This window comes from Cervus canadensis, chromosome 1 (assembly GCF_019320065.1).
Source record: "Cervus canadensis isolate Bull #8, Minnesota chromosome 1, ASM1932006v1, whole genome shotgun sequence".
NCBI classification, from domain to species: domain Eukaryota; kingdom Metazoa; phylum Chordata; class Mammalia; order Artiodactyla; family Cervidae; genus Cervus; species Cervus canadensis.
In genome coordinates, this window is record NC_057386.1 from 17,375,254 (window position 1) to 17,400,708 (window position 25,455).

General features: G+C 47.8%; 1 protein-coding gene across 5 annotated transcripts in view; it reads left to right on the top strand.

The window, feature by feature from the left end:
* Window positions 1-6,870: 6,870 nt before the first annotated feature.
* PLEKHM1 (pleckstrin homology and RUN domain containing M1) overlaps window positions 6,871-25,455 on the top strand; it is a 58,493-nt gene continuing 39,908 nt past the window's right edge. For 2 of the 5 annotated variants that reach the window (XM_043466138.1, XM_043466166.1), the window contains exons 1-5: window positions 6,872-7,025; window positions 9,882-10,044; window positions 13,532-13,620; window positions 16,926-17,173; window positions 18,867-19,493. In XM_043466138.1, coding sequence (XP_043322073.1) covers window positions 13,573-13,620; window positions 16,926-17,173; window positions 18,867-19,493 — 923 coding nt within the window. In that variant the 5' untranslated portion in view covers window positions 6,872-7,025; window positions 9,882-10,044; window positions 13,532-13,572. Of the gene's footprint in view, window positions 7,026-9,658; window positions 9,829-9,881; window positions 10,045-13,531; window positions 13,621-16,925; window positions 17,174-18,866; window positions 19,494-25,455 lie in introns of those variants that run through there. The other 3 variants (XM_043466173.1, XM_043466156.1, XM_043466147.1) reach the window with 3 other exon arrangements.

Consider the following 25,455-nt stretch of genomic DNA (forward strand, 5'->3'; position numbering starts at 1 on the left):
CCATCCATGGGATTTTCCAGGCAAGAGTACTGGAGTGAGGTGCCATTGCCTTCTTCACCTTCTCCTCCTAGCTTCAATCTTTCCCATCATCAGGGTCTTTTCCAATGTATGGATGTGAGAGTTGGACCATAAAGAAGGCTAAGTGCTGAAGAATTGATGTTTTTGATCTGTGGTATTGGAGAAGACTCTTCAGAGTCCCTTGGGCTGCAAGGAGATCAAACCAGTCAATCCTAAAGGAAATCAACCCTGAATATTCATTGGAAGGACTGATGCTGAAGCTGAAGCTCTAATACTTTGGCCACCTGATGTAAAGAGCTGACTTACTGGAGAAGACCCTGATGCTAGGAAAGATTGAAGGCAGGAAAGGGGAACGACAGAAGACAGGATGGTTGGATGGCATCACCGACTCAATGGGCATGAGTTGGAGCAAGCTCCGGGAAATAACGAAGGACAGGGATGCCTGGCGTGCTGCAGTCCATGGGGTCGAAAGAGTCGGACACGACTGAACAACAAAAACAGTGAAATAGAAATTACTAGGCAGTCAGTGTAGAACTCTGAGACTTCGGTCTTGTTTTCAGTAAATATCCTGCTCCATTGTCTTGAATTCCTGGAATGTGTCTTTAGTCTGATGAATTATCAGCACACAGATCCAGGGAAGGGCAGTAATTAAACTTGGTTCCATATGCCTGGGGGCTTCCCTGGTGGCTAAGCTGGTAAAGAATCAGCCTGCAATGTGGGAGACCTGGGTTCCCTCCCTGGGTTGGGAAGATTCCCTGGAGAAGGGAATGGCTACCCACTCCAGTAGTCTGGCCTGGAGAATCCCATGGACTGTATATCCACGGGGTTGCAAAAAGTCAGACAGGACTGAGTGACTTTCACTCCATATGCTTGAAGGAAAAACAACTGGTGATCATTAATCTTAAACCCACACATCTGGTCCACAGTAAAATGGCCAGAGGGTATAAAAAAGGGTGGTGACTCAATCCAAGGATCAAGAGAAGCTACAAAGATGTTATGTGTCTTGACCTTTAAATTGACTGGTTAGAAATAATGTGTTTTAAGGAAGGATATAAAAACTGCTGTAAGTCCCACCTTGGAGGAACTCTTTACCTGCTCTCACTGTCTATGCTGAAAACTTTGTACTTTCCTCCTCTTTAATAAATTCTATTCACTTGCTACCATGAGTGTTTGCATGTACCTGGATTCTATTTTTTGGCTCCGTGGACAAGAACTCAGATTCCCGTCTCAACAGCTCTTTGCATCAGGTGGCCAAAGAATTAGAGCTTCAGCTTGGGCATCAGTCCTTCCAGTGAATATTCAGGGTTGATTTCCTTTAGGATTGACTGGTTTGATCTCCTTGCAGTCCAAGGGACTCTCAAGAATCTTCTCCAGCACCAAGTTCAAAGGCATCAGTTCTTCAGCACTCAGCCTTTTTTATTGCCTAGCTCTCACATCTGTACATGACTACTGGAAACACCATAGTTTGACTATACAGTAACCTTCGAAGGCAAAGTAATGTCTCTGTTTTTTGATATGCCATCTAGGTTTGTACACAGAAGAACTGTACAAAAAAGACCTTCCTGACCCAGATAACCATGATGGTGTGATCACTCACCTAGAGCCAGACATCCTGGAATGTGAAGTCAAGTGGGCCTTAGGAAGCACCACTATGAACAAAGCTAGTGGAGGTGATGGAATTTCAGTTGAGCTATTTCAAATCCTAAAAGATGATGCTGTGAAAGTGCTGCACTCAATATGCCAGCAAATTTGGAAAACTCAGCAGTGGCCACAGGATTGGAAAAGGTCAGTTTCATTCCAGTCCCAAAGAAAGGCAACGTCAAAGAATGTTCCAACAATCACACAATCATACTCATCTCACACGCTAGTAAAGTAATGCTCAAAATTCTCCAAGCCAGGCTTCAACAGTACATGAACCATGGACTTCTAGATATTCAAGCAGGATTTAGACAAGGCAGAGAAACCAGAGATCAAACTGCCAACATCCGCTGGTTTGTCTAAAAGGCAAGAGAGTTCCAGAAAAACATCTACTTCTGCTTTATTGACTATGCCAAAGCCTTTGACAGTGTAGATCACAACAAACTGTGGACAATTCTTAAAGAGACAGCAATAGCAGACCACCTTACCTGCTTCCTGAGAAATCTGTATGCAAGTCAAGAAGCTGTTGACTTGTTAGAACTGGACATGGAACAACAGACTGGTTCCAAATTGGGAAAGGAATACATCAAGGCTGTATATTATCCCCGGCTTATTTAACATATGTGCAGAATACATCATGTGAAAGGCTGGCCTGGATGAAGCACAAGCTGAAATCAAGATTGCCAGGAGAAATATCAGCAACCTCAGATATGCAGATGACACCACCCTTATGGCAGAAAGTGAAGAAGAACTAAAGAGCCTCTTGATGAAAGTGAAAGAGAGTGAAGACGTTGGCCTAAAACTCAACACTCAGAAAACGAAGATCATGGCATCCTATCCCATCACTTCCTGGCAGATAGATGGGGAAACAATGGAAACAGTGGCAGACTTTTTTCTTGGGCGGGGGGGGGGGCTCCAAAATCACTGCAGATGGTGATTGTAGTCATGAAATTAAAAGATGCTTGCTCCTTGAAAGAAAAGCTATGACTGACCTAGACAGCATATTAAAAAGCAGAGACATTTCTTTGCCAGCAAAGGTCCATCTAGTTAAAGCTATGGTTTTTCCAGTAGTCATGTATGGATGTGAAAGTTGGACTATAAAGAAAGCTGAGCACCAAAGAATTGATACCTTTGAACTGTGGTGTTGGAGAAGACTCTTTGGGACTGCAAGGGGATCCAACTAGTCAGTCCTAAAGGAAATCAGTCCTGAATATTCATTGGAAGAACTGATGCTGAAGCTGAAACTCCAATAATTTGGCCACCTGATGAGAAGAACTGACTCATTGGAAAAGATCCTGATGCTAGGTAAGATCGAAGGCGGGAGGGAAAGTGGACGTCAGAGAATGAGATGGTTAGATGGCATCACAGACTTGATGGACATGAGTTTGAGTAAGCTCTGGGAGTTGGTGATGGACTGGGAAGCCTGGCGCGCTGCAGTCCATGGGGTGGCTAAGAATCAGACACGACTGAGTGACTGAACTGAACTGAACTGAACTAGGTTTGTCATTGCTTTTCTTCCAAGGAGCAAGTGTCTTTTAATTTCATGGCTGCAGTCACTGCCTACAGTGATTTTGGAGCCCAAGAAAATAAAGTCTGTCACTGTTTGCATTGTTTCCCCATCTATTTGCCGGGAAGTGATGGGACTGGATGCCATGATCTTCTTTCTTTGAATGTTGAGTTTTAAGCCAGATTTTCACTCTCCTCTTTTACCTTCATCAAGAGGCTCTTTTATTCCTCTTTGCTCTCTGCCATAAGGGCGGTGTCATCTGCATATCTAAGGTTACTGATATTTCTCCTGGCAATCTTGATTCCAGCTTGTGCTTCATCCAGCCAGCATTTCCCGTGAGGTACCCTGCATAGAAATTAAATAAGAAGGACTGACATACTAAGTGTCAGGAAAGGTGAAAGAGGAGAGTGAAAAAGTTGGCTTAAAGCTCAACATTCAGAAAACTAAGATCATGGCATCTGGTCCCATCACCTCATGGAAAATAGATGGGGAGACAGTGGAAACAGTGTCAGACTTTATTTTTGGGGGCTCCAAAATCACTGCAGATGGTGATTGCAGCCATGAAATTAAAAAACGCTTACTCCTTGGAAGGAAAGCTATGACCAACCTAGACAGCATATTAAAAAGCAGAGACATTACTTTGCCAACAAAGCTCTGCCTGGTCAAGGTTATGGTTTTTCCAGTGGTCATGTATGGATGTGAGAGTTGGACTGTGAGGAAAGTTGAGCACCGAAAAATTGATGCTTTTGAACTGTGGTGTTGGAGAAGACTCTTGAGAGTCCCTTGGACTGCAAGGAGATCCAACCAGTCCATCCTAAAGGAGATCAGTCCTGGGTGTTCATTGGAAGGACTGATGCTGAAGCTGAAACTCCAATACTTTGGCCACCTCATGCGAAGAGTTGACTCATTGGAAAAGACCCTGATGCTGGGAGGGATTGGGGGCAGGAGGAGAAGGGGACAACAGAGGATGAGATGGCTTGATGGCATCACCGACTCGATGGGCATGAGTTTGAGTAAACTCTGGGAGTTGGTGATGGACAGGGAGGCCTGGCATGCTGTGATTCATGGGGTTGCAAAGAGTCGGACATGACTGAGCAACTGAACTGAGCTGAACTGACATACTAAATAAGCAGGCTGACGTACAATATATAGCCTTCATGTACCTTTCCCTATTTGAAATCAGTCCATTGTTCCAGGTCCAGTTCTAACTTTGCTTCTTGACCTGCATACAAGTTTTGAAGGAGGCAGGTAAAGTGGTCTGATATTCCTATCTCTTTAAGGATTTTCCACAGTTGTTGTGATCCACACAGTCAAAAGATTTACCATAGTCAATGAAGCAGAAGTAGATGTTTTTCTGGAATTCTTTTGCTTTTTCTATGATCCAATGGATGTTGGCAACTTGATCTCTGGTTCCTCTGCCTTATCTAAATCCAGCTTGTACATCTGGAAGTTCTCAGTTCACATACTGTTGAAGCCTAGTTTGAAGGATTTTGAGCCTTAGTTTGCTGGCATGTGAGATAAGTGCAATTGTGCAGTAATTTGAACATTCTTTGGCATTGCCCTTCTTTGGGTCTGGAATGAAAACTGACTTTTTCCAGTCCTGTGGCCACTGCTGTGTTTTCCAAAGTTGCTGACATATTGAGTGCAGCACTTTCACAGCATCATGTTTTAGGATTTGAAATAGCTCAACTGGAATTCCATCACCTCTACTAGCTTTGTTCATAGCGATGCTTCCTAAGGCCCACTTGACTTCACATTCCAGGATGTCTGGCTCTAGGTGAGTGATCACGCCATCATGATTATCTGGGTCGTGAAGATCTTTTTTGTATAATTCTTCTGTTTATTCTTGCTACCTATTCTTAAAATCTTCTGATTTTGTTAGGTCCATACCCTTTCTGTCCTTTATTGTACACATCTTTGCATGAAATGTTCCCTTGGTATCTCTAATTTTCTTGAAGAGATCTCTAGTCTTTCCCTTTCTATTGTTTTCCTCTATATCTTTGCATTATTCACTTAAAAATACTTTATCTCTCCTTGCTATTCTCTGGAAGTCTGCATTCAGATGGGTATATCTTTCCTTTTCTCCTTTGCCTTTTGCTTCTCTTTTCTGTTATTTGTAAGACCTCCTCAGACAACCATTTTGCCTTTCTGAACATGGGTATTTCATGAAGGGGCTTGGGTGGTGTATGCACCTTCATGAAGGGGCTTCAGCAGAGGGATTTAACATAGAATAAGGGAAAATGTTGAGAGAGTTCAAGCTTTAGTTGACTGAAGTCACAAAGTCAGAAAATGTCAACATCATCTTTCCTTATTTTTCCTCCAGGCTGGTAACTGAGCATGCAGTTACCACCCTCCACCTGGTGGGAGGGAGGGTGGGGATGTGGGGCGTGAGGGGGGCAAGGGGGACTTAGTTCCTATAGCACAACTCAAAGAGGTGTGTCAGATTTTTACGTCCAGCCCTTGAGGAGGAACTAGGATTCTTGTTTCATGGCTGAATTATTGTTTCTCGATTGCAATCTTTTGTTCCTTTCAGATCATTAATTACTGAGACCTGTTCAAGGGCAAGCATTGTGGCCAGGCTTAGATCACAAAACAGCTTAGGCATAAAATGGCTTCTCTTATGTCAAAAAGCTATATTGAGTTCTTTTCCTCCTAGGACTTCCCCATCCCCCCATCCTATCTGCTTACACTAGGACCTCAACCTTCCCAGAGATATGAAGGACACCTTCTCTGAAGAGGTGGATGGAGCATAATACCCCAGCAGGGATCAGTGGAGCTTCCTCCCAAGACTGGTGTGTCCCCCATCCCCCAGTCCTGTAAAACCACCCCAAAGTCCCACGGCCCTGCACGTAGTGGGAAGCCCTGCATGTAGTGGTACCTCTTCCCACACGCAGGCCTTAGTCTCACTAGATTGAAACCCAAGCGTGTTAAATGTCTCAAGTATGGCAGGACCCGCCCCCCAACCCCCACTTTTGACCTTTGGTTCTCAGTACCACCCCTTTTAAAAAAATATTTGGCTGCGCCAGGTCTTCGTTGGTTTGTGGGATCTAGTTCCCTGACCAGGGATGGAACCCCCTTCATTGGCAGCATGGAGTCTTAACCACTGCACCACCAAGGAAGTCCCTATTCTGATTCCATTTGAAAGAGAAATATCACTTCTGCAACGGAAAGCAAACCACTACAAGGCTACGTGAGAAAAACTGCTTCAGGGAGTGTGGTGGCGCAGGCATGATGGTACGTTACTAGATAATGCCCAGGGGACCTCAAGGCGTTCCCTTGATACAAGCTGTGCTTAAAACATACACGCTTTTCCTGAGAAACGCCAGGCGGGAGAGAAGCTCCAAGCTGGGCCTGGGCTCTGCCCATCTGGCTACACTGATGCCCTGAGGGAGGCAAAAATAGGGTAGGCGTTGGTCCCATTTTCCAAGCGGGGAGCCTTCACTGGAGGCCAAGTGACAGCCCCAGTTCTACGCAGATGTGGTCAGGAACTCAGAAGCCAGGATCTCGTCTGACACAGATCCAGCGGGAGGCGGGCAGTGAGGACGCATTCCGCCGGGCGCCGGCGGCCTTGCTTCTCCGCGCCCCGCTGGGGTACGTTGACCGTGAGCCTCCCAGAACACGTATCTACCCCCGGGCTGAGAACCCTCCGGCACCGGAGAGCGCTGGCCCCGCCCCGAGGCCCCTCCGGGCCCCACGATTGGCTCCATGGGCAGGGGCGGGGCCGGACGCAGAGAGACGTGACGGCGTCAGGCGCCGCGGGAGCCGCTTCCTGTTGTCAGTGGCCGGGAGGCCGCGGCGTCCCATCCGAGGCTTAGGGGCTGCAGCGGCTGGCAGTGCCCCCGCCCCCTCGCCGCTCCCTTCGGTGAGTTAAGGATCCGGGGCGAGGCGGGCAGCAGAGGGGCGGCGAGGCCGGGACGCATATGAGCAAGGGAACACCAGCACTCTCCGTGAGCCCAGACCCCTGGTTGCCTTGAGACTGCCCTACTTCTGAGCCCTCACCCTTCCCAGCCCAAGCTCCGCGCCCCACTCGACCCTAGCCTTCGGCCCGCACCGCCGCTGCTGGCCTGTCCCCTCCATTTGCCACTCGTGACCTGACCCTAGCGCTTACCACCCCACCCCGCCACCACCGGTCTTGCGTAAATGCAGCCTCATCCTTGACCTCACTGTAGCCCAGTTCCAACCCCGACCTTGACCACATGCCTCTGCTTCCCCCCAGCACATATCATCTTCACCTCTCAACCCCTTTGGCGATCCTCATGCCGCACACTGGACTCTTTTCTGGTTCGGTTAGCCCTTTTCATGATCAGCCTTCTTATCTGAATCTTCCACACCCTCTGCTCAACTCCCCAAGGTATGCCCATCCTGAATACCCCATCTCTGTCCAACTCTCATTTAAGACCCACCACCAAAGTAGACGCCCTGTTGAGCACACGTTTTTCTTTTTGATAACTCTGATCTCAGCCCTTTCTCAAGTCTTACACGCCTCTTGTCTTCAGACTCAACCCCTCACTTCCTAGCCCACCACAGACTTCCTATCCATCTCCAACCATCAGAGGACACTCCTGTCCCTAAGTCTTTGCTAAACTGCCCCTGACTCTTGGTGCCCAGTTCTTAGCATCCTCACCCAATCTTATTAAAAATGAGGTCTCCTGCCCTCTCACCTCTGCTATCCCCAGCTCAGTTCTACACCTGTTTTTCCCTTAACCCAGTCCCCACTCAGTCTGAGAATCAGTGCAGAGTCCCCCTGCCAACCTCACCAGCTGCCCCTCAACAGCCAAATGTCACTGCTTTCTGGGAGCCCAGCAGTTAGACACTGAGGGGTTTGATGGGTGCCGGCAGGGCCTCATGTGGTGTTAAGTGTGGAGAAGTAGAGCTCCCTGCTTTGGGTCAGGGTCAGGGAATTTTTTCCCAGTTGTCTGGTCCCCTGGACTTGCCCCCTGAAATTGTATGTCTAACATTCATATTAAATGACTTGTGCTGCTTCCGGAATGGTAGGTGTCACCAGATACCTGGAAGGTGAAGAATGGCCACTCACTTGGCTCCCACATAGCCTGGGGCAATGGAAGCCATCACTTCCTGTTGGCTGGTTTTCTGGCTGGGAATAAGCTCCGGGAGCACCACTGTGTGGCAGTGTTCACAGAGCCGTGTCCATGTGTGTTGTTACTTGTTATGGACCTGTTCCTGGTGCTCCTGCCAGCTAGAGCTGAGAGCAGACCTGTCCTGAGCACAGGGAATGCAGTGGATGCCAGAGATGATGTTACACGTTGTGAAGAGCGTAGGTGAGAGGGCTCCCAGGAGGCAGAGGCTCAGGCGGGTATAGCGGCTGTTGAATCACTTCCTCTTTCTGCAGGTGCTGGATCTTTGAGTTTGGGCCATTTGGTTACCCATGAACATGGGGAGCCCAGATATCTGAGTGGCTGAGGCAGAGGGACATTCCTGAGGCCCCACTTTCAGCATTTATCATCGCCTGGGCTTTGGGGGTACACATTCTTTTCAAATTCTGATGACCTGGCTTTAGAGACCATTTGGTAGCAATTTTAAAGGGTCCCCAATAGGACCTGTTGTCTTTGTTTGCCATTCATAATCTTTTTTTCCCCATATTTATTTACTTATTTGGCTGCACTGAGTTTTAGTTGTAGCACACAGGATCTTTTTAACTATGGCATGCAGGATCTAGTTCCCTGACCAGGGATCAAACCTAGGCCCCCTGCATTGGGAGCATGGAATGTTAGCCACTGGACCACCAGGGAAGCCCTCTTGCTATTTATAGTCTTGCTCCTTTGAAAAGTTGAATACTCTTCTCCCTTCAATGTCCACCCCCCACCCTATTAAGGTGGGATACATTGAAATAGTTTTAGCCAGCCGGCAGGGTGGTTTAATGTAAGGTGTTCCATCCTGGCTGAGAACTGTATACCTCAGCTTCCCTCAGCCTGTGAAATGGAGATTCCTGCCCTGAGCCTTATTTTTGTTTTATTCTAATGTTCATCCAGTAGATGTTTCTTGAGCATGACTATGTGCTGTGTGTTGCTCTAGGCACCAGAAATGCAATGGTGAATGAATCAAAGTTCCTGTTATCATTCATTCAGAGTTGGTCCTTGCTGGAATCCTAAGGATGGGACAAGAATATGGGGGAGATGGGTGTTATTGATGGAAGGAAGGAAGGAAGGAGGAAAGAAAGCTGCTCTGTCTTCACTGACTTCACATTTCTGGCCTTACTCACTAGCCTTTAGTTTGGGAATCACAGGGCTAGAGATTTCTGTCCCTCTAGCTGGCATCTGATAACTTCAAAGGCTGTTCCACACTCTCCCCACTCCCTTCTCCTGCCTCAGGACACTTGTCCAGAAATGCAGCTGTCTTCAGGTGGAAAGAGGTATAGTTTACTCACTCCGCACTCACACGTCTGAAAGATCAGCTGCCCTTCTGAATCAGAAGATAACTTTGTCCTTCTTTTCCAACTGAAAATCATGACTCATCAGTTCATACAGCAGCTGGATGGCTTAAATGCCAGACTGTTCTCAATAGCCCGGTACAGGGCTGGATTCAGGCGGTAGAGAGCAGGCTGTTGGGAATAGCTGGGAAGTCTCCAAGGAGAGGAGGCTGCTGTTTACTGATGGATGGAGTGTTTCAGAACTGGAGAAGCCCAGCAGTTCTTTTCTTCCTGTTGTGTAAGTCTCATCTAAGCCATTTTTTTCTTTTCTTTCTTCCTTGGTCTCTGGAGGAAGTGAAATTGGGCATACATAGAAGGCCAGGCAGCATAAGAAAGAAAAGCAACCAGAACAATTCCTTCCTGTGTGTTGGAACATTTAAGAAAAAACAACTGTGAAACCTGGGTACCATGGAAAGGACTTGGCCTCAGCTGGTTGGGACTACAGACTTGATGGGTAAGATTGAGTTTCTGAGTGTAAAGTTAATTATTACTTAGTTCGAAAGTAATAAGTTTTGCCTGAAACTCTTGGAATCAAAGACCTGAGACGCTTTGATCTGGTAAAAGACACAAGACTTAGAATGAGGAAACCAAAGAGTTCTATTCCTATTGACCCTTAGTTTTCTCCTTTGTAAAATGGGGATAATCACCCTTCTCTGACAGGATTGATTTAAGAATTACATGAGATTAGAGAAGCTTGAAGCGTTGAGTCCGGGTGAATTGTTACTTAGGGGGAGAGGTAGACTTTTCAAGGATAGGATTTGCCTCAGGGGCAGACAGAAGTCGCCTTTTCTGCCAAACTCCACCAGTGGTGTTTGAAGAACCTTTTAGCAGTGTTCCCCACATTATCCCCTTACTCTTTTTAGCCTAGGTCTCTTTGCAGCTCCCCCCCACCACCCCCCCGCTTTAGTTTGGTTTTTGGTGTCAGTGAAGAGTGTTCTGAGGACAGGAAGTGAAACCCGTCCCATGGGAAGGTAGACTGGGGGGGCCTGGAGAATGATGGACTGCTGACCCAGCAGTCAAGAGACCGAGCCCCATTCTGGTTCCATCAGCAAGTTCTCGTGCCATCAACCATCACCCTCCTGCCTCTGAGCTGTTTGCTGCCTCCCTGAGGCATGCTGGGGCAGACCCACATAGGTGGGGTGCTTTGGCTTCTTGCAAAGGAAGGTGTGCCCCAAAGTGTGGCATGAACCCCAAAGCCTCAGTCCCGTTTTGTGACATATCAAGTGGCCGTTGCCTTCTGAACTTCTCTGCACTGTCACTCTGCAGCCTTTCTGACACTTGGTTTTAAAAGCGACAGGTACTTGTCTGGCCCTGCTCTGACCTCTTAGCGTCAGTCTATGTGTGAGAGACCCTTACTGGCCTGAAGCACCTGCTTCCTAACAGGGCTACCCCCCTCTTCTCCACCCATGAATATTATTTTCAGTTAATTCATTATGAGGCCTTAATGAACCCAGGCTGTTGTTCTGGGTTGCTGAGGCCTAAGCCTTTCCTGTCCTGACCTGTGGCTGGTTGAGGGAAGGGCAGCTGTGGGGCTTGAGGCTCCCTCCAGAAGAGGCAGGCCCGAGGGGAGGCCTGTGGCCTGAGGGGAGGCCTGTGGCCGCTGGAATTACTGAAGGGGATTGGTGCCAGGGTCTTGGAGCCAGAACGCCTGGATTTGGCCTCCTGAGCCGCACAAGGTGGCCTGGAGGAAACGTTGTCCAGAGGGACTGTCTGCAACACCGGTCCTTCTGCCTGGGGTGCTGGTGGCGGGAGACTGGACGAGGGCCCGAGAATCACTGTAGGTGGGAGGGGGAATGAGGTGAGGGTGAGGCAGTAAGACAGGGCCTGAGGCCAAGGGTTGCACCCTGTGGTCCGTCACGCCCTGACCAGGGCTGGCTCTGCAGGGGCCACCCTCCAAACTCCTCCCTCATTCCGTTGTGTCTTTACTGCGGGAGGTCAGCTCTGGGTCCAGTTTACCCTCTGCCAGCCCCAGGGACCAGGGACTGAATCAGACCATCTCCCACTGTTAAGGGCTGTGCTGCCTCTGTCACTTCTAAGTGTCGCGCTCACATCCTCCTATAAACTTTTCCTGCCAGGCTGACCTCAGTGTCCCCCTGCAGCCCCTCACCTGGACCCCCAGGCCTCCCTGCCCCCTTTTCCCTCCCTGCCTTAGCCCTCATCCACACCCACCTCTTCCAGAAGGGAGGTGATCATACTCTGTCAGGCTGAGGGTTTCCCTTGAGCAGGGGTGACCCTTGTCCTGGCAGTGGGCGGTGGAGTTGGCCACTTACCAGCCTTGAAATCTTGGGAATTTCCTTGACTTGCATCAGCTTCTGTTAATAAAGACAGAAATAAACACTAAGACAATAAAACACTCCCAGGGTGGTTATGAGAAACGAATGAGGCGATATATGTAAAAGGTACAAAACTCATTGAGCGTGCCTTGATTTTAGTAACGTCTTTGGGCCGTGAGTTTCGGTTGATTGTTTTTTTTGGCATGTGGGATCTCAGTTTCTCAACCAGGGATTGAACTCACAGCCCCTGCAATGGAAACATGGAGTCTTAACCACTGGACTGCCATGGGACTCCCTTGGGGCATGAGTTTTTGAAACAGAGACAGCAATAACCCTTTTTTGCTATTCTGTTTTTGGTGTCCTCTCATGCTCAGCTGTGTGGCCACTCGAGATTTGTTAGATGTGAGTGTGCCTGTCCAGTCCTGGTCTGGACAAGTTGCTGTGGTGGGACCAGGCAGCAGCCCCCTCAGGTTCAGGCCGAAGTCCCCACCATCCCCCACTGTGCCACCCTTGGCCTAGTTGCCTCAGGAGAAAGCCAGCTGCCCCAAGAGATGTCTCTGCATAGTGACTTGAGCTGCCTGCACACACTTATTTGGGCAGTGGCATTCTTCACCGGTAAATTTGGACAGCCACGTCCACTCGGGTTAGAGATACCATTTATCCTTGGTAAATATCAGGCCCTGTGCTTGGCACTGTCCACACTCATAGTCTCCATCCAAGAGGTCTGATACATGCCCCAGTGTGCCAAGTTGGTTAGTGGCAAATTAAGATTAGAACCCATGTTGTTACCCTTTAGACATGTGCCTCTGCTGCTCAGGCTAGGCCCTCATGGCCCAGAGGAGAAGCAGCAGTGTGGCAGGAGTGCCATTCATCTGAAGCCATGTCAGTTGTACTTTTCCCCGCTGGCTGGCCGAGCCTGGGCTAGGAGAGGAGTCACGGGACAGTTGCAGGGCCCAGGCCCTGAATGTGAACTGTGAGTTCCTGCTTCTCAGCCCCTGTGGGTTCTTGGCGCCTTCAGCTGCAGCAGTCCCCTTGCGCCCTCAGCTCTGTATCAGATCTGCCTTTCGTCCCCTGCCTTTTGGTGCCAGTGTTTGGTGCGGTGTAAAGGGCCCTTTCTGGGCTTCCCTGGTGGCTCAGCTGGTAAAGAATCCGCCTGCAGTGCAGGAGACCCCGGTTTGATTCCTGGGTCGGGAAGATCCCCTGGAGAAGGGATAGCCTACCCACTCCAGTATTCTTGGGCTTCGCTGGTGCTCAGATGGTAAAGAATGTGGGAGACCTGGGTTCAGTCCCTTGGCTGGGAAGATCCCCTGGAGGAGTGCAGGGCAACCCACTCCAGTATTCTTGCCTGGAGAATCCCCATGGACTGTAGCCCGCCAGGCTACTCTGTCCATGGAATCAGAGAAGAGTCAGACGTAACTGAGCAACTAAGTACAAAGGGCCCTTTCTACCCGCCTTTTGGGACAGACCCGCCCTTGGCACCCAGGGCTCCTCTCCTCATGAGGTCCAATCCATCAGCCTTTTTTTCCTTCCTTATTTCCTTCCTTAAAATCCACTCTCAGTTTTTACGTTTGTATTCAAAGTCCTTTCAGTTGCAGTTTTGGGGGTGAGGTGTGGGGAACAGGCGGGCTGGCGCAGTGACTGCTCCTGTGGCCATGTCTGTCCCTGCAGGTGTCATGTGATTCTCCTGGGGAGCTGCTGCTGGAGTGGAAATGCTCTCAGGGGTGGAGAATGGACTGGACCCCCGGGCTGCCATCCCGGTAGGCAACAAGGGACGATCAGGGTGGGGGAAGGGGTGCCTGGGACAGCCATGCCTTTGTTTTTTCTCGCTTTGAAATGAATTAGCCCTGTTTAGAAAGAGAAGCCTCAGGCTGAGAAAAAGTTGCCCACAAAAGATCCTGCCCAAAATCATCTTATTGGTGATAAAATGGGGATTTACAAGAAATAATGGGGATTGAATATAGGTTACCGGAAGACCAGGGATTTCTCTGAAGAAGATATGCAGATGACCAATAAATACATAAAAAGATGCTCAATATCATTAGACATTAGACAAAGACAGATCAAAGCCATAAGGAAGAAAACAGAAGTGAAGTCACTAGTGTAGGAAACAAACATGGTTATCAGGGGATAAGGGGAAGGGAGGGATAAATTGGGAGGTTGGGACTGATATACACACTGCTATATATAAAATAGATAACTAATAAGGAAGTACTTCGGCCACCTGATGCAAAGAACAGATTCATTGGAAAAGACCCTGATGCTGGGAAAGATTGAGGGCAGGAGGAGAAGGGGGCAACAGAGGATGAGATGGTTGGATGGCATCACTGACTCAATGGACATGCACTGGGGACGTGTCTCCCTCTCCTTCACAAACTCCAGGAGATAGTGAAGGACAGGGAAGCCTGGCGTGCTACAGTCCATGGGGTTGCAAAGAGTCGGACACGACTTAGCGACTGAACAACAACAATAACAATAAGCACCTGCTGTGTAGCAAAGGTCAATACTCAATAATAGCCTATATGGGAAAATAATTTTTTTAAAGGGTGGAGATATATATATATATAAAACTGATTCACTTTGCTGTGCCCCTGAAACTAACACAACATTATAAATCAACTATACGCCAATAAAAATTTTTAAAATAAAATAGTTAGGGGAAAAAAAAAGCCATAATGAAGGACTTCCCAGGTTGTCCAGTGGTTAAGACTCTGAGTTTCCATTGCAGAGAGTGTGGATTAACTCCTTGGTAAGGGAACTAAAATCCCACGTCCCGAGCAGTGTCAGGGGAAAAAAAACCATATTGAGATACTTCATACCTATCAGGATGGCTGTAATGAAAATGGCAGACAATAATAAGTGTTGGTGAGGTTGTAGAGAAGTTGGAACCCGCATCCCTTGCTGGTGGGAGTGTAAAATGGTATAGCCATTGTGGAAAACACTTTGATAGTTCCTCAAAAAGTGGAACAGTGTTATATACAACCCAGCAATTCCATTCCTAGGTATATACCCAAGAGAACTGAAAACATATGTCTACACAAAAACTTGTACATGAATGTTCAAGCAACATTGCAGCCGAAAAAGTGGAAACGACCCAAATATCTATTAATTGATGAGTGCATAAATAAAATGTGATATATCTGCGCAGTGGAATATTATTTGGCAATAAAAAGGAATGAACTACTGATCCAAGCTACAACACCGACAAACTTGAAAACATGCTAAGTGAAAGAAGTCAGACACAAAAGCTGTATGTTGTGTGATTCCATTTATATGAAATGTCCAGAAAATAGGCAAATCCATAGAGACAGAAAGTAGATCGGTGGTTGCCAGAAGTTGGGGGAGGAAGGGAATAGTGAGTGATTGCTAATAGGTACAGGGTTTCTTTTGAGGGCAATGAAATGTTCTAAAATTAGATAGTAGCAATGGTTGCACAGTTCTGTGAATGTGCTAAAAACCACCGAGCTGTGTGTTTTAATGAGCAGATTTTATGATATGTAAATTATGTCTCATTAAAGCTATTCTAACAAAAGAACATATAACTTTTCAAAGAACATTAACATGGATTGTGTTGTCTAAAATAAAAACCAGTGACATATTTGTCCATAATCCTGTCACCTAATAATTGAAACCAGTTTTTCTGTAATCCCTTCCAGTCCTTTTCCAAACCCTTAGGTAATTTTGACTTATGTACTTTTATTATGCTAGGACAATCTTAACTCTGTATGTCCAAAGGACTTTATGTATATTTAAATATAGGCTTTCTCTAGTTGCAGTGTGTGTGGGCTTCTCCAGTTGTGGCTCACAGGCTCTTTAGTTATAGTGTTTGGGCTTAGTTGTCCCAAGACATGTAGGATCTTAATTCCCTGACCAGGGATCGAACCCTGGAGGTGTCCCCTTCATTCAAAGGTGGATTCTTAACCACTGGACCACCAGGGAAGATTCCTGTGTATGTTTTATGATTTACTCATTCAGCAATCATTTACCGAGTACACATGCCGAGAACCAGGACCATTGTTGAGGTCACGAGGATGAATAAAAAGCTAGTCCTGCCCTCAAAGAGTTCCCCCGCTCAAGTGCAAATCACAGAGTATTATTTCTGTATAACAGATAGGAAATTGAGGCTCAGAGAGGTTAGGTGGAATATCTGAGGTGACCCAGCTGGTGACTACCAGAACTGAGATTAAACCCAGGCTGTGACTGCCAGGTCTAGGATCTTTCTTCCTATAAACCATGCTCCTGTTTCCAGGCGTTTTTATTGTTTTAACGCAGCACTTTTTGCCTCTTAACTTATTGACTCTCTGTGGAATGTTGGTCATATGATTAAGATGGAAAAATCTCACTCCCGCCCTAGATGAATTACTTCAGCTCCCATATCTGTAACTATGATGGAGTCAGTACTTAAACACAAGGTTTATATGGCTGTCAGCTCACTGAAGTTTGGTTTAAAAAACAAGCAAACAGGCAGTTCCCTGGCAGTCCAGTGGTTAGGACCTGGTGCTTTCACTGCTGTGGCCCAGGTTCAATTCCTGGTTGGGGAACTAAGATCCTGTAAGCCTCGCAGCATGGCCAATAAATAAGTAAATAAATTTAAAAGCTGAAAACCAAGCAAAAAAACCCCACAAATATCTTTGCAAATAATAATAATAATAACAACACCACCTCTCAGTGTGATTTTTTTCTTTTTCTTCTCTTTATTTTCTACCATTAGCCTGTACTAAATTTTTTTTTAATTAAAATTTTTTGGTTTTTTCTTTTTAAAAAATTTTAAAAAAGAAAAAATTTTAATTTATTTATTTGGCTGCACTGGGCCTTTGTTGCAGCATGCAGTATATTTAGTTGCGGCATGTGGGCCCTCGCCCCTTGACCAGGGACCCCTACGTTGAGAGCGCACAGCCTTAGCCATTGGACCACCAGGGAAGTCCCAGCCTGTCCTAGTCTTGTTGCATAGATACACGGATTTGAGCTTGCATGGGGACCCACGTGGTTGGCGACAAGCAGAGTGACATTGCAGGGGTCGCCACAGGAGCCTCTAAAGACCCGTGTTGTGTCCGGCACCGCCTAGGTCATCAAGAAGAAGCTAGTGGGCTCCGTGAAGGCGCTGCAGAAGCAGTACGTGTCCTCGGACGCGGTGGTCACGAGCGAAGACGGAGATGCCAACAGCATGTGCAGCGCCCTGGAGGCCGTCTTCATTCACGGCCTGCACGCCAAGCACATCCGCGCTGAGGCCGGAGGGAAGAGGAAAAAAGGCGCCCACCAGAAGCCTCTGCCTCAGCCCGTCTTCTGGCCTCTCCTGAAAGCTGTCACCCACAAGTGAGAGCCGCTGGGTGGGGGCGGGGTTCACGCCGGGGTGGAGCTTCAGTATGTGGGGCTCTGGGCTTTTCCTTCCAGGACTTTTCTGTGGAAAGCCACAGGGAGCCCTGTGTCCTGGAGAGGAGATGGCCCAGGGGAGGGTAGTGTCAGGCCAGGCCTCAGTGAGCCCCTCAGGCGCTGTTGAGCCCCTGGGCTAGGCACCCTGAGTAAAAGCAGGAGCCTTCTTTTCTCCTCCTCTGGCAAATTCTGTAGTTGCAGCAGAAGCTGCGCGGCCTGCAAAGCCTAAAATCTTTACTGTCTGCCCCTTTCCAGAAATTTGCTGACCCTGCCTGAGGACGTTTGCATATTTGTGCTAAGTATCATACTTGTAAGGAGGTCGGGCTTTTTCTTTTTTTTTTAATTTAAGAAGAGCAGCGTCCAGCCAGAGCATCTGAATGTGTGCCCTGAGATGCTTGGCTTGCCTGCCCTGCCCTGAACCGCCTGGGCTCTGGAGCAGCCAGCTGGCATGGAGCCTCTCTGGTCTGTTAAATGCCCCTGGTGTCTTGTCAGTCCTGCCCCAAGGTGTCCTGTCGGTCTCGAATCTTCCTTTTCGTGTCTACTGCCGCTGCCCTGTCTCAGGCTCTTACCTTAATTCTGGGTGGAAGTACCTTTTTAAGTGTCCCCCTTATCTCCTTCTTTGGTCAGTCAGCCAGCCTTTAGCGAGCTTAAGCTGACCAGAGCTCCATCCGTGGGTTCTGCAGAGTATAGTCAGTGCTCCCGTGGAGGAGCCATGCACGGGGGTTGGTGTAGTCAGAGGAGGGGCATTTAAAGCTGAGTTGGGTACACGTGGGACCAGGATGGAACACTCTACCATGAAGTCTGCATAGCTGTGGGCGTGTAGCTTTCCTGAGCAAAACCCTGTAGCCATAGGCTCCCAGATGTCAGGCTGGGGTCTGATTCACTTGGCTGGGGCCCGGGAACCTGTATCCTGGTCTCATTCTCTACAGAGTTCTAATGCACAGCCAGGTGTGGGCACCATTGCCCGACTCTACTTCCCCCATTTGATACTCGAGACCTGTATTATTACCTCGCCTTGCAACCCAATCTTCCATCCTCCTCCCCAAGCTGTAACCAGAGCACTCCCCACTCCTGTTATAGCCTGTAGCTTTTCTCCCCTTTATGCCTTTTTCTCTATCAGTCTCTTGTGCCTTGAAAGTTCTCCTTCCATCTTTGCCTCTTGAAATCCCTCAAGGCCCAGTGCAGAGACCTCATTTCTATGGCATTTTTCTTACTGCAACCCAGAAATGATTGCTTGGCCCACACCAGAGTGCTGCTAACAGTAGGGCTTACCTCAGTATGCCCTTGAAAAGTCATTACCTGGACCGAGGGTAGGGACCATGTCTTGACCCCGTGTCTTCACAGCTCCAAAGACCTTGCCCTGGGGGCTCAACAGACATGACCCAGATGAGCAGATGTTGTCGGGCCAGACAGATGTCCTGAAAATGGCAATGATCCTTCATGATACCAACCTAAGAACATTGGGGGTTATAGCTGAATCTTTCTGAATTCCCCTTCAAATGCTGTTATCCAAGAATTTTTCATGCCTAGGTATACTTGCAGTCATTGTTCTTGGCTCTTGCTAACCAGTGGATAACATGACATCTTGGTGACTGGCAGTCGTTTCTTGAAATATGTCTGTTCTCCATCTTCCCAGACACATCATCTCGGAGTTGGAGCACCTGATCTTTGTGAGCACGGATGTGGGCCGCTGCCGGGCCTGGCTGCGGCTGGCCCTCAACGACGGCCTGATGGAGTGCTACCTGAAGCTGCTGCTACAGGAGCAGGCCCGCCTGTGTGAATACTACCAGCCCACAGCCCTGCTCCGTGACGCCGAGGAGGGAGAGTTCCTCCTGAGCTTCCTTCAGGGCCTGACGTCCCTGTCCTTTGAGCTCTCCTACAAGTCTGCCATCCTCAATGAGTGGACACTCACCCCGCTGGCCCTCTCGGGGCTCTGCCCGCTCTCAGAGCTCGACCCCCTCACTACCCCTGGAGCTGAATTGCAGCGGAAGGAGTCTCTGGACTCCATCTCCCATTCCTCGGGCTCAGAGGACATTGAGGTCCAGCACTCAGGCCACAAGATCCGACGGAACCGGCAGCTCACCGCCTCCTCCCTCAGCCTGGACACGGCCAGTTCATCCCAGCTCTCCTGCAGCCTCAATTCTGACAGCTGCCTCCTCCAAGAGAATGGCTCCAAGAGTCCAGACCGTTCCGAGGAGCCCATGTCCTATGACTCGGACCTGGGGATGGCCAATGCTGACGACTCGGACATGTCTCTACAAGAGTGAGTTCCCCTCCCCCACCCCTCCCCTGCCTTCCTGCTTCTCTTCCTCTTGTCCTCCCGCCCTTCCTGGAGCATGTGATTGCCTGTCACTGAGCTCAGGCCTCTGTTAGGGCAGGAAGACAGACAGAGAGGTCATAGACTCTCCCTCAGGGACCAGAGTTGCTGGGAGCTATACCTGGAGGCAAACTGGGGCTAGTGGGGAGAATGCATAGAATGCATTTTTTTTTTTTTTGCCCCTCTCCTCCGCCTCGGATCGCCGCCAGCCCGCGGCGCCCTCTGCCCCAGACCAAACTGCTCACCCTCCGCCCCCCACCCCCGTAGGGTGGCCCACTCCCCTCTCCCGGGAAAGCTGGGACCCCTGAGTAGTTCCTCCCGCGGCCACTCCTGAGTCCTCCTGCCGCCCCCCGGCCCCCTTGCCACCTTTTAGGAAGTCCTTTCCCTCTCCCATCGTGCAGCCCCGGGATCCTGCCTCCCGTCCGCCGGGAGAACGTATCCTCAACCTCCCGGGCGGCTTCCTCCTCCGAGGTGGGGCTCGGGGGTTAGGTGGCTGATGGAGGAGGTGAGGAGTTCGGGGGGTGCTGCGATCGTTCCCCGTGCCGGAGCGGCTGGGGAAATCTGGGCTCTTCCCCTCGTGCAACCGGGGCCGGAGGAGGCATTTGCAGCTGCAGTTGCCCGCCAGCCCGATTCAAAGCCCCCGGCGGCAGCACCGAGGTCGCACACGCCGCCCCGGAGCCGGGGGGCGTGCTGGGGGTGGGGGTAGGGGCGTCCCGCGTGCGGGCCTGGGTCCCCGATTGGAAGGGGTCGCCGGGGAACCAGCTCGGTGCCTGGGTGCCTTGGGGAGCTGGTTTGAAGGCTGCCTGTGAGCTGAGCTGGAGAAGAGCAGATTGGAGCTTCGGGGCTGCTCTGGCTTTCTTTTGTCAGTCTGTCTAGAATGCATTTTTAAAAAAAAAAAATTTATTTATTTATTGGGCTGTGCCAAGTTCGTTGCAACACTTGAGCTCTTCCATCTTCGTTGTGGTATGCAGGATCTTTAGTTGTGGCATGGGAACTCTTAGTTGTGGCATGTCGGGTCTATTTCCCTGACCAGGGCTCGAACCCCGGCCCCCCTGCATTGGGAGCATGGAGTTTTAGCATGGTCCAGCAGGGAAATCCCTGGAATGCCTTTAGATGGGGCTCAGAGCTGGTTCCAGCCCCAGCTCTGTCCTAGGTGACCTGTGACAAGTTAGTTAGTCTCTCTGAGTTTCAGTGTCAAATATCATTGTCATCTTCATCTAAAGAGAAGGAAACCAATAGTTCAGAGCTCTGTGTACAACTTCCAAAAAATACAGTGAAGCACAGTGCACAGCATGATCTTCTGGGACCTCATGGAAGGTCTTCTGGAGGACGCAAGACCTGGGTGATGCCTGCATGGGAGTGGCCGGCAAGTGGAGACGAGCGAGTGTGTGGAGGAGGCCATGGAGTGACAGACTTGACTGGAGACAGGAGCCTGGGCAGAGCCTTCCTTCATTCAGGCTTTTTAACGTTGATTTTTGATAATCTATTTTTATGGTTAAAAAAAAATCTAAAATGTGTACCGTGAAAAATCTCTCCCACCCCTGTAACCATAAATATTAATTTCTTACATATTTTTCCAATGTCTCTAAATCCAGCTATACTATGTGTGACTATGTAGATTTGAACTTTTTCTTTCTTCTTTTTTTTTTTTTTCATGAACCATAAGCTTTATTGAAACAAACAAACACAAAATGTCACCAGATGGGAGAAATTTGTCTCTATAAAATGGCACAAACTACCTTCCACTTTGTTCCAGCTATGGGCACCCCAAGACTATCCTAAATAGTTGTGTCCACTTAGTATGACTGCACTATGTAAATGAACAATCTTGATATATTAACAGTTAAGATCTCTGTTTGGTAGTAACTACTTTAGTAATGACTTTGTTAATTAGTATATTTAAATCAGGTGCAGTTTAAATGATTTCCTTAAGATAATCCCTCCTGAATCAGCTGGGAAAAGAGCATCCTAGAATTTCTAAACATAAGATCTGTCCCTGAAGCCATGGTGAATGGCTCAGACGTGCAGGTCTCAGTGGATGGTCCCTCTTCTTGTCATGGAGGAAGCAAGCATCAACTTAGAAACACTAGTCTTCACATACTCCAGTCTAATGCAATTTTCAAAAGGAGACAAGTTATTGTCAAAACATGAGAATAAGGCTGTGGTTTTTCCAGTGGTCATGTATGGATGTGACAGTTGGACTATAAAGAAAGCTGAGCGCTAAAGAATTGATGCTTCTGAACTGTGGTGTTGGAGAAGACTCTTGAGAGTCCCTTGGACTGCAAAGAGATCCAACCAGTCCATCCTAAAGGAGATCAGTACTGGGTGTTCATTGGAGGGACTGATGCTGAAGCTGAAACTCCAATACTTTGGCCACCTCATGCGAAGAGTTGACTCATTGGAAAAGACCCTGATGCTGGGAGGGATTGGGGGCAGGAGGAGAAGGGGACGACAGAGGATGAGATGGCTGGATGGCATCACTGACTCTATGGACATGGGTTTGGGTAAACTCTGGGAGTTGGCGATAGACAGGGAGGCCTGGCATGCTGCGATTCATGGGGTTGCAAAGAGTCGGACACGAACTTTTTCTTTCTTATTTCTTTTTTTTAGTCAAAGTATAGATGATTTACAATGTTGTATTAGCTTCATATATATATATCCTTTTATAGATTCTTTTCCTTTATAGGTTATTATCTTTCTTATTTCTTTATTTGGCTGCGCTAGTCTTTGTTGCCGCACATGGGCTTTCTCTAGCTGTGACGCACACAAGCTTATCTGGTTGTGGCATATGTGGCTCATGGGCTCTAGAGCACAGGCTTAGTAGTCGGGGTACACGGGCTTGGTTACCTCGTGGCATGTGGGATCCTAGTTCCCCGACCAGGGATTAAGCCCACGTCCCCTACATTGAAGTCAGATTCTTTACCACTGGACCACAGGGGAAGTCCTTTATCTCGTGTTTCTTATTTCCCCACTTCTTTCCACAAAAGCTAGTATAAATTATAAATACACCATTCTATACCTTACCAGGGCTTCCCTGTGGCTCAATGGTAACGAATCTGCCTGCAATGTAGGAGACCCAGGTTCGATCCCTAGGTTGGGAAGATCCCCTGGAGAAGGAAATGGCAACCCACTCCAGTATTCTGGAATTCCATGACTAGAGAAACCTGGTAGGCTACAGTTTATGGGATCACAAAGAGTCATACACAACTGAGTGATTAACACATACATACATACCTTATTTGGGAGATCTTGTCATATCGGAGCTTCTTTTTCTATTATATTTGTGTCCACTATATGAATGAATGTACCTTAGTTTATTGAATCATCCCTGAGTTTAATGGACATTGGAGTCCAGGGTTTCTACAAATAACCTGTGAATATGGTCCTTTAGGTCTACGCGAGTTCTTTCTGTTCAGTAAATTCCCAGAAGAAAAATTACTGAACCAAGGGGTAGATTAATTAGTAGTTTTCACAGATGTTTCCTATTTACACTTCACCAGTGGTATGCCTATGTCCTCTCAGCCTTGACAACAGAAGGTATTAGCAAACTTTTGGATGTTGCCTCATCTAATAGGTAAAAACAGTAGCTGTTTATGAAGCATTCCCTCCAGGTAGGACCTGTTTTTCCAGCAACTGTGGTTAGGACCTTCTTTCCACAACTGCTGTCCCCGCCCTCCCCCGTCTCCTTGGTTCAGGTCTTTACAGGTCTCCCACCTGTGTGGGAATCACACCAGGACTGGGTGTCTTGGACTGGCCGGAAGCAGATCCAGTTTCAAGCCAGTTCCATCACTTACAAGCACAGTGGTGTCCTGCATATTGCTAACTCTTTTTGAGGTTCTGTTTATGTTTTCTTTTTTTTCCCGGAGTGTAATTGATTTACAATGTTGTGTTAGTTTCCATCATACAGCAAAGGGGTTTAGTTGTATATATACATCTATCCACTCATTTTTAGATTCTTTTCCCATATAGGTCATTGGAGTTTCGAGTAGATGTCCCTGGGCTATACAGTAAGCCCTGATTGTTACTGTAGTTACTGTTTCATTGTTTTTTTATCTTTAAAGTGGAAATTCCCTCATAGGGCCATTTGAGAGTCAAATGAGATGCCCATCAATCATTGCACACATAAGAATGTGTGGTAGTTCCCAGAAACGGCTTCTGAACATCGAGCACATCAGATAGAATTTTCACATGTCCAAACGGAAGGATTAGATATGATGTGCTGAGAAGACGCAAGCCCTGCCCCAGAGGCGGTGGGGCCCGAGGCGTGACTGCCTGTCAGCCACCTGTCCTGGCCTTTGGTGCTTCTCCCTTCCCCCGCAGACCAGCCAGTCCTCTCTGTCATGTGTCTTGACTTTATCTTTCATGTGTCTTATGATTGGAAAATTCCAGCTTAAGGTTGTTGAATCAGTGACCATCCACCCTCCTTCAGGGGAAGTGTTGTCCTGGGTATTCTGGGGGAACAAAAGGGAAGAAGTCAGGAAGCATAAACCCACACTGGACAGTGATGTAGGGAACCAGACACCACACACACACACGCGCAGAAGCACGCGGCCAGCACCACCATTCTTAGAGCATCCACAGAGACCAGCCTTTCTTGGAGTGTATGTTTCAAGGGAGATTCTTACCAACACTTAGAGAGTTAACTTAAGTTAATGTGTTACTTAAATGCATGTAACTTACAATTGGGCATAAACACATTGGGCTTAAACTCTTACAACTGTAAAATCAAAACATCTGCAAATTGGGAATTCCCTGGTGGTCCAGCGATTAAGACCTCCATGCTTTCACTGCCCTGAGCCCAGGGTTTAATCCCTGGTAGGGAAACTAAGATCCAGCAAGCTGGGCTGTATAGGAAAAAAACAAAACAAAACTACAAATCAGACATGAATTGGAAAACCCATTTCAAATGAAATTTATTAATGTTTGACAGAAACCAATTTACAGTTTACCTTGTGAAGAAAGGATTAACTGCCTCTCACGGCTTCTTTGGCATTCGTTGGGTCTGAATTATAATTATCGCTGAGAAGCACAGGTACAGTCTCGTGGTAAAGAGTGTGTAGACTCAAGAGCCAGACTGCCTGAGTCCTCCATCAACCAGCTTTGCTACCTCAGGCAAGTTAGTAAACCTTTCTGACCTTGATGTCCTCATCTGTAAAATGGGGGTGAGAATGCTTCAAAGGAATGCTGGGGTGATGCGGCAAATAGAGACCTTCATATGCCTAGAACAGTGTCTGACTCGGCATGCTTGCTGACCACATGGTGGTGTCATTTAACTTCTGGGTACCTGTGATATCAGCTCTGCTTGTCCCCATATCCACTGCTGAAAAACCTTGCTTAGTAATATTTGTCAGAGGTCACTGTCATGAGGCCTTCCCTTGGGGGAGAAATGATTCTTAGTATATGCATCCCACCTCTGTGCTTTTATTAGTGGCTCTTGACTGCCAAATAGTACCGTGTATCACCACCACAGTTCGCATGTTCAAAAAAACCACAGGCTCAGAATTGCTCCTCAGGGGTCCTTTATAAGGTGACCATTCAGACTCTCCAGGCCATGCTTTTTATTTACTTTACACATATGAGTACTCATAATACATATATTTTCCCACCAGATTGCGCTCTAAATGAAAGCACAGAGTTAGAAATTATTCAAATAGAAAGTTTTTGGTAAACAGGGCCTTGCACCAGACCCCAGTGGAAGGACTATAGCAGTTTCACAGTTTCGTTTCTTGGTTTTTCTTTTTTTCACTGTTTCATTTTTATGTTGTATTTTGTAAATACAAATATAAAACTGTCAAAATGTTTGACAGTTTTCTTTCTTTGCCTTTGCTTCACAATCTCATCTCTATCCCTTTTTCCCACTCGATGTACATATCTCTTATTCTCACTGGGTCCTGAAGACTGGTACCAG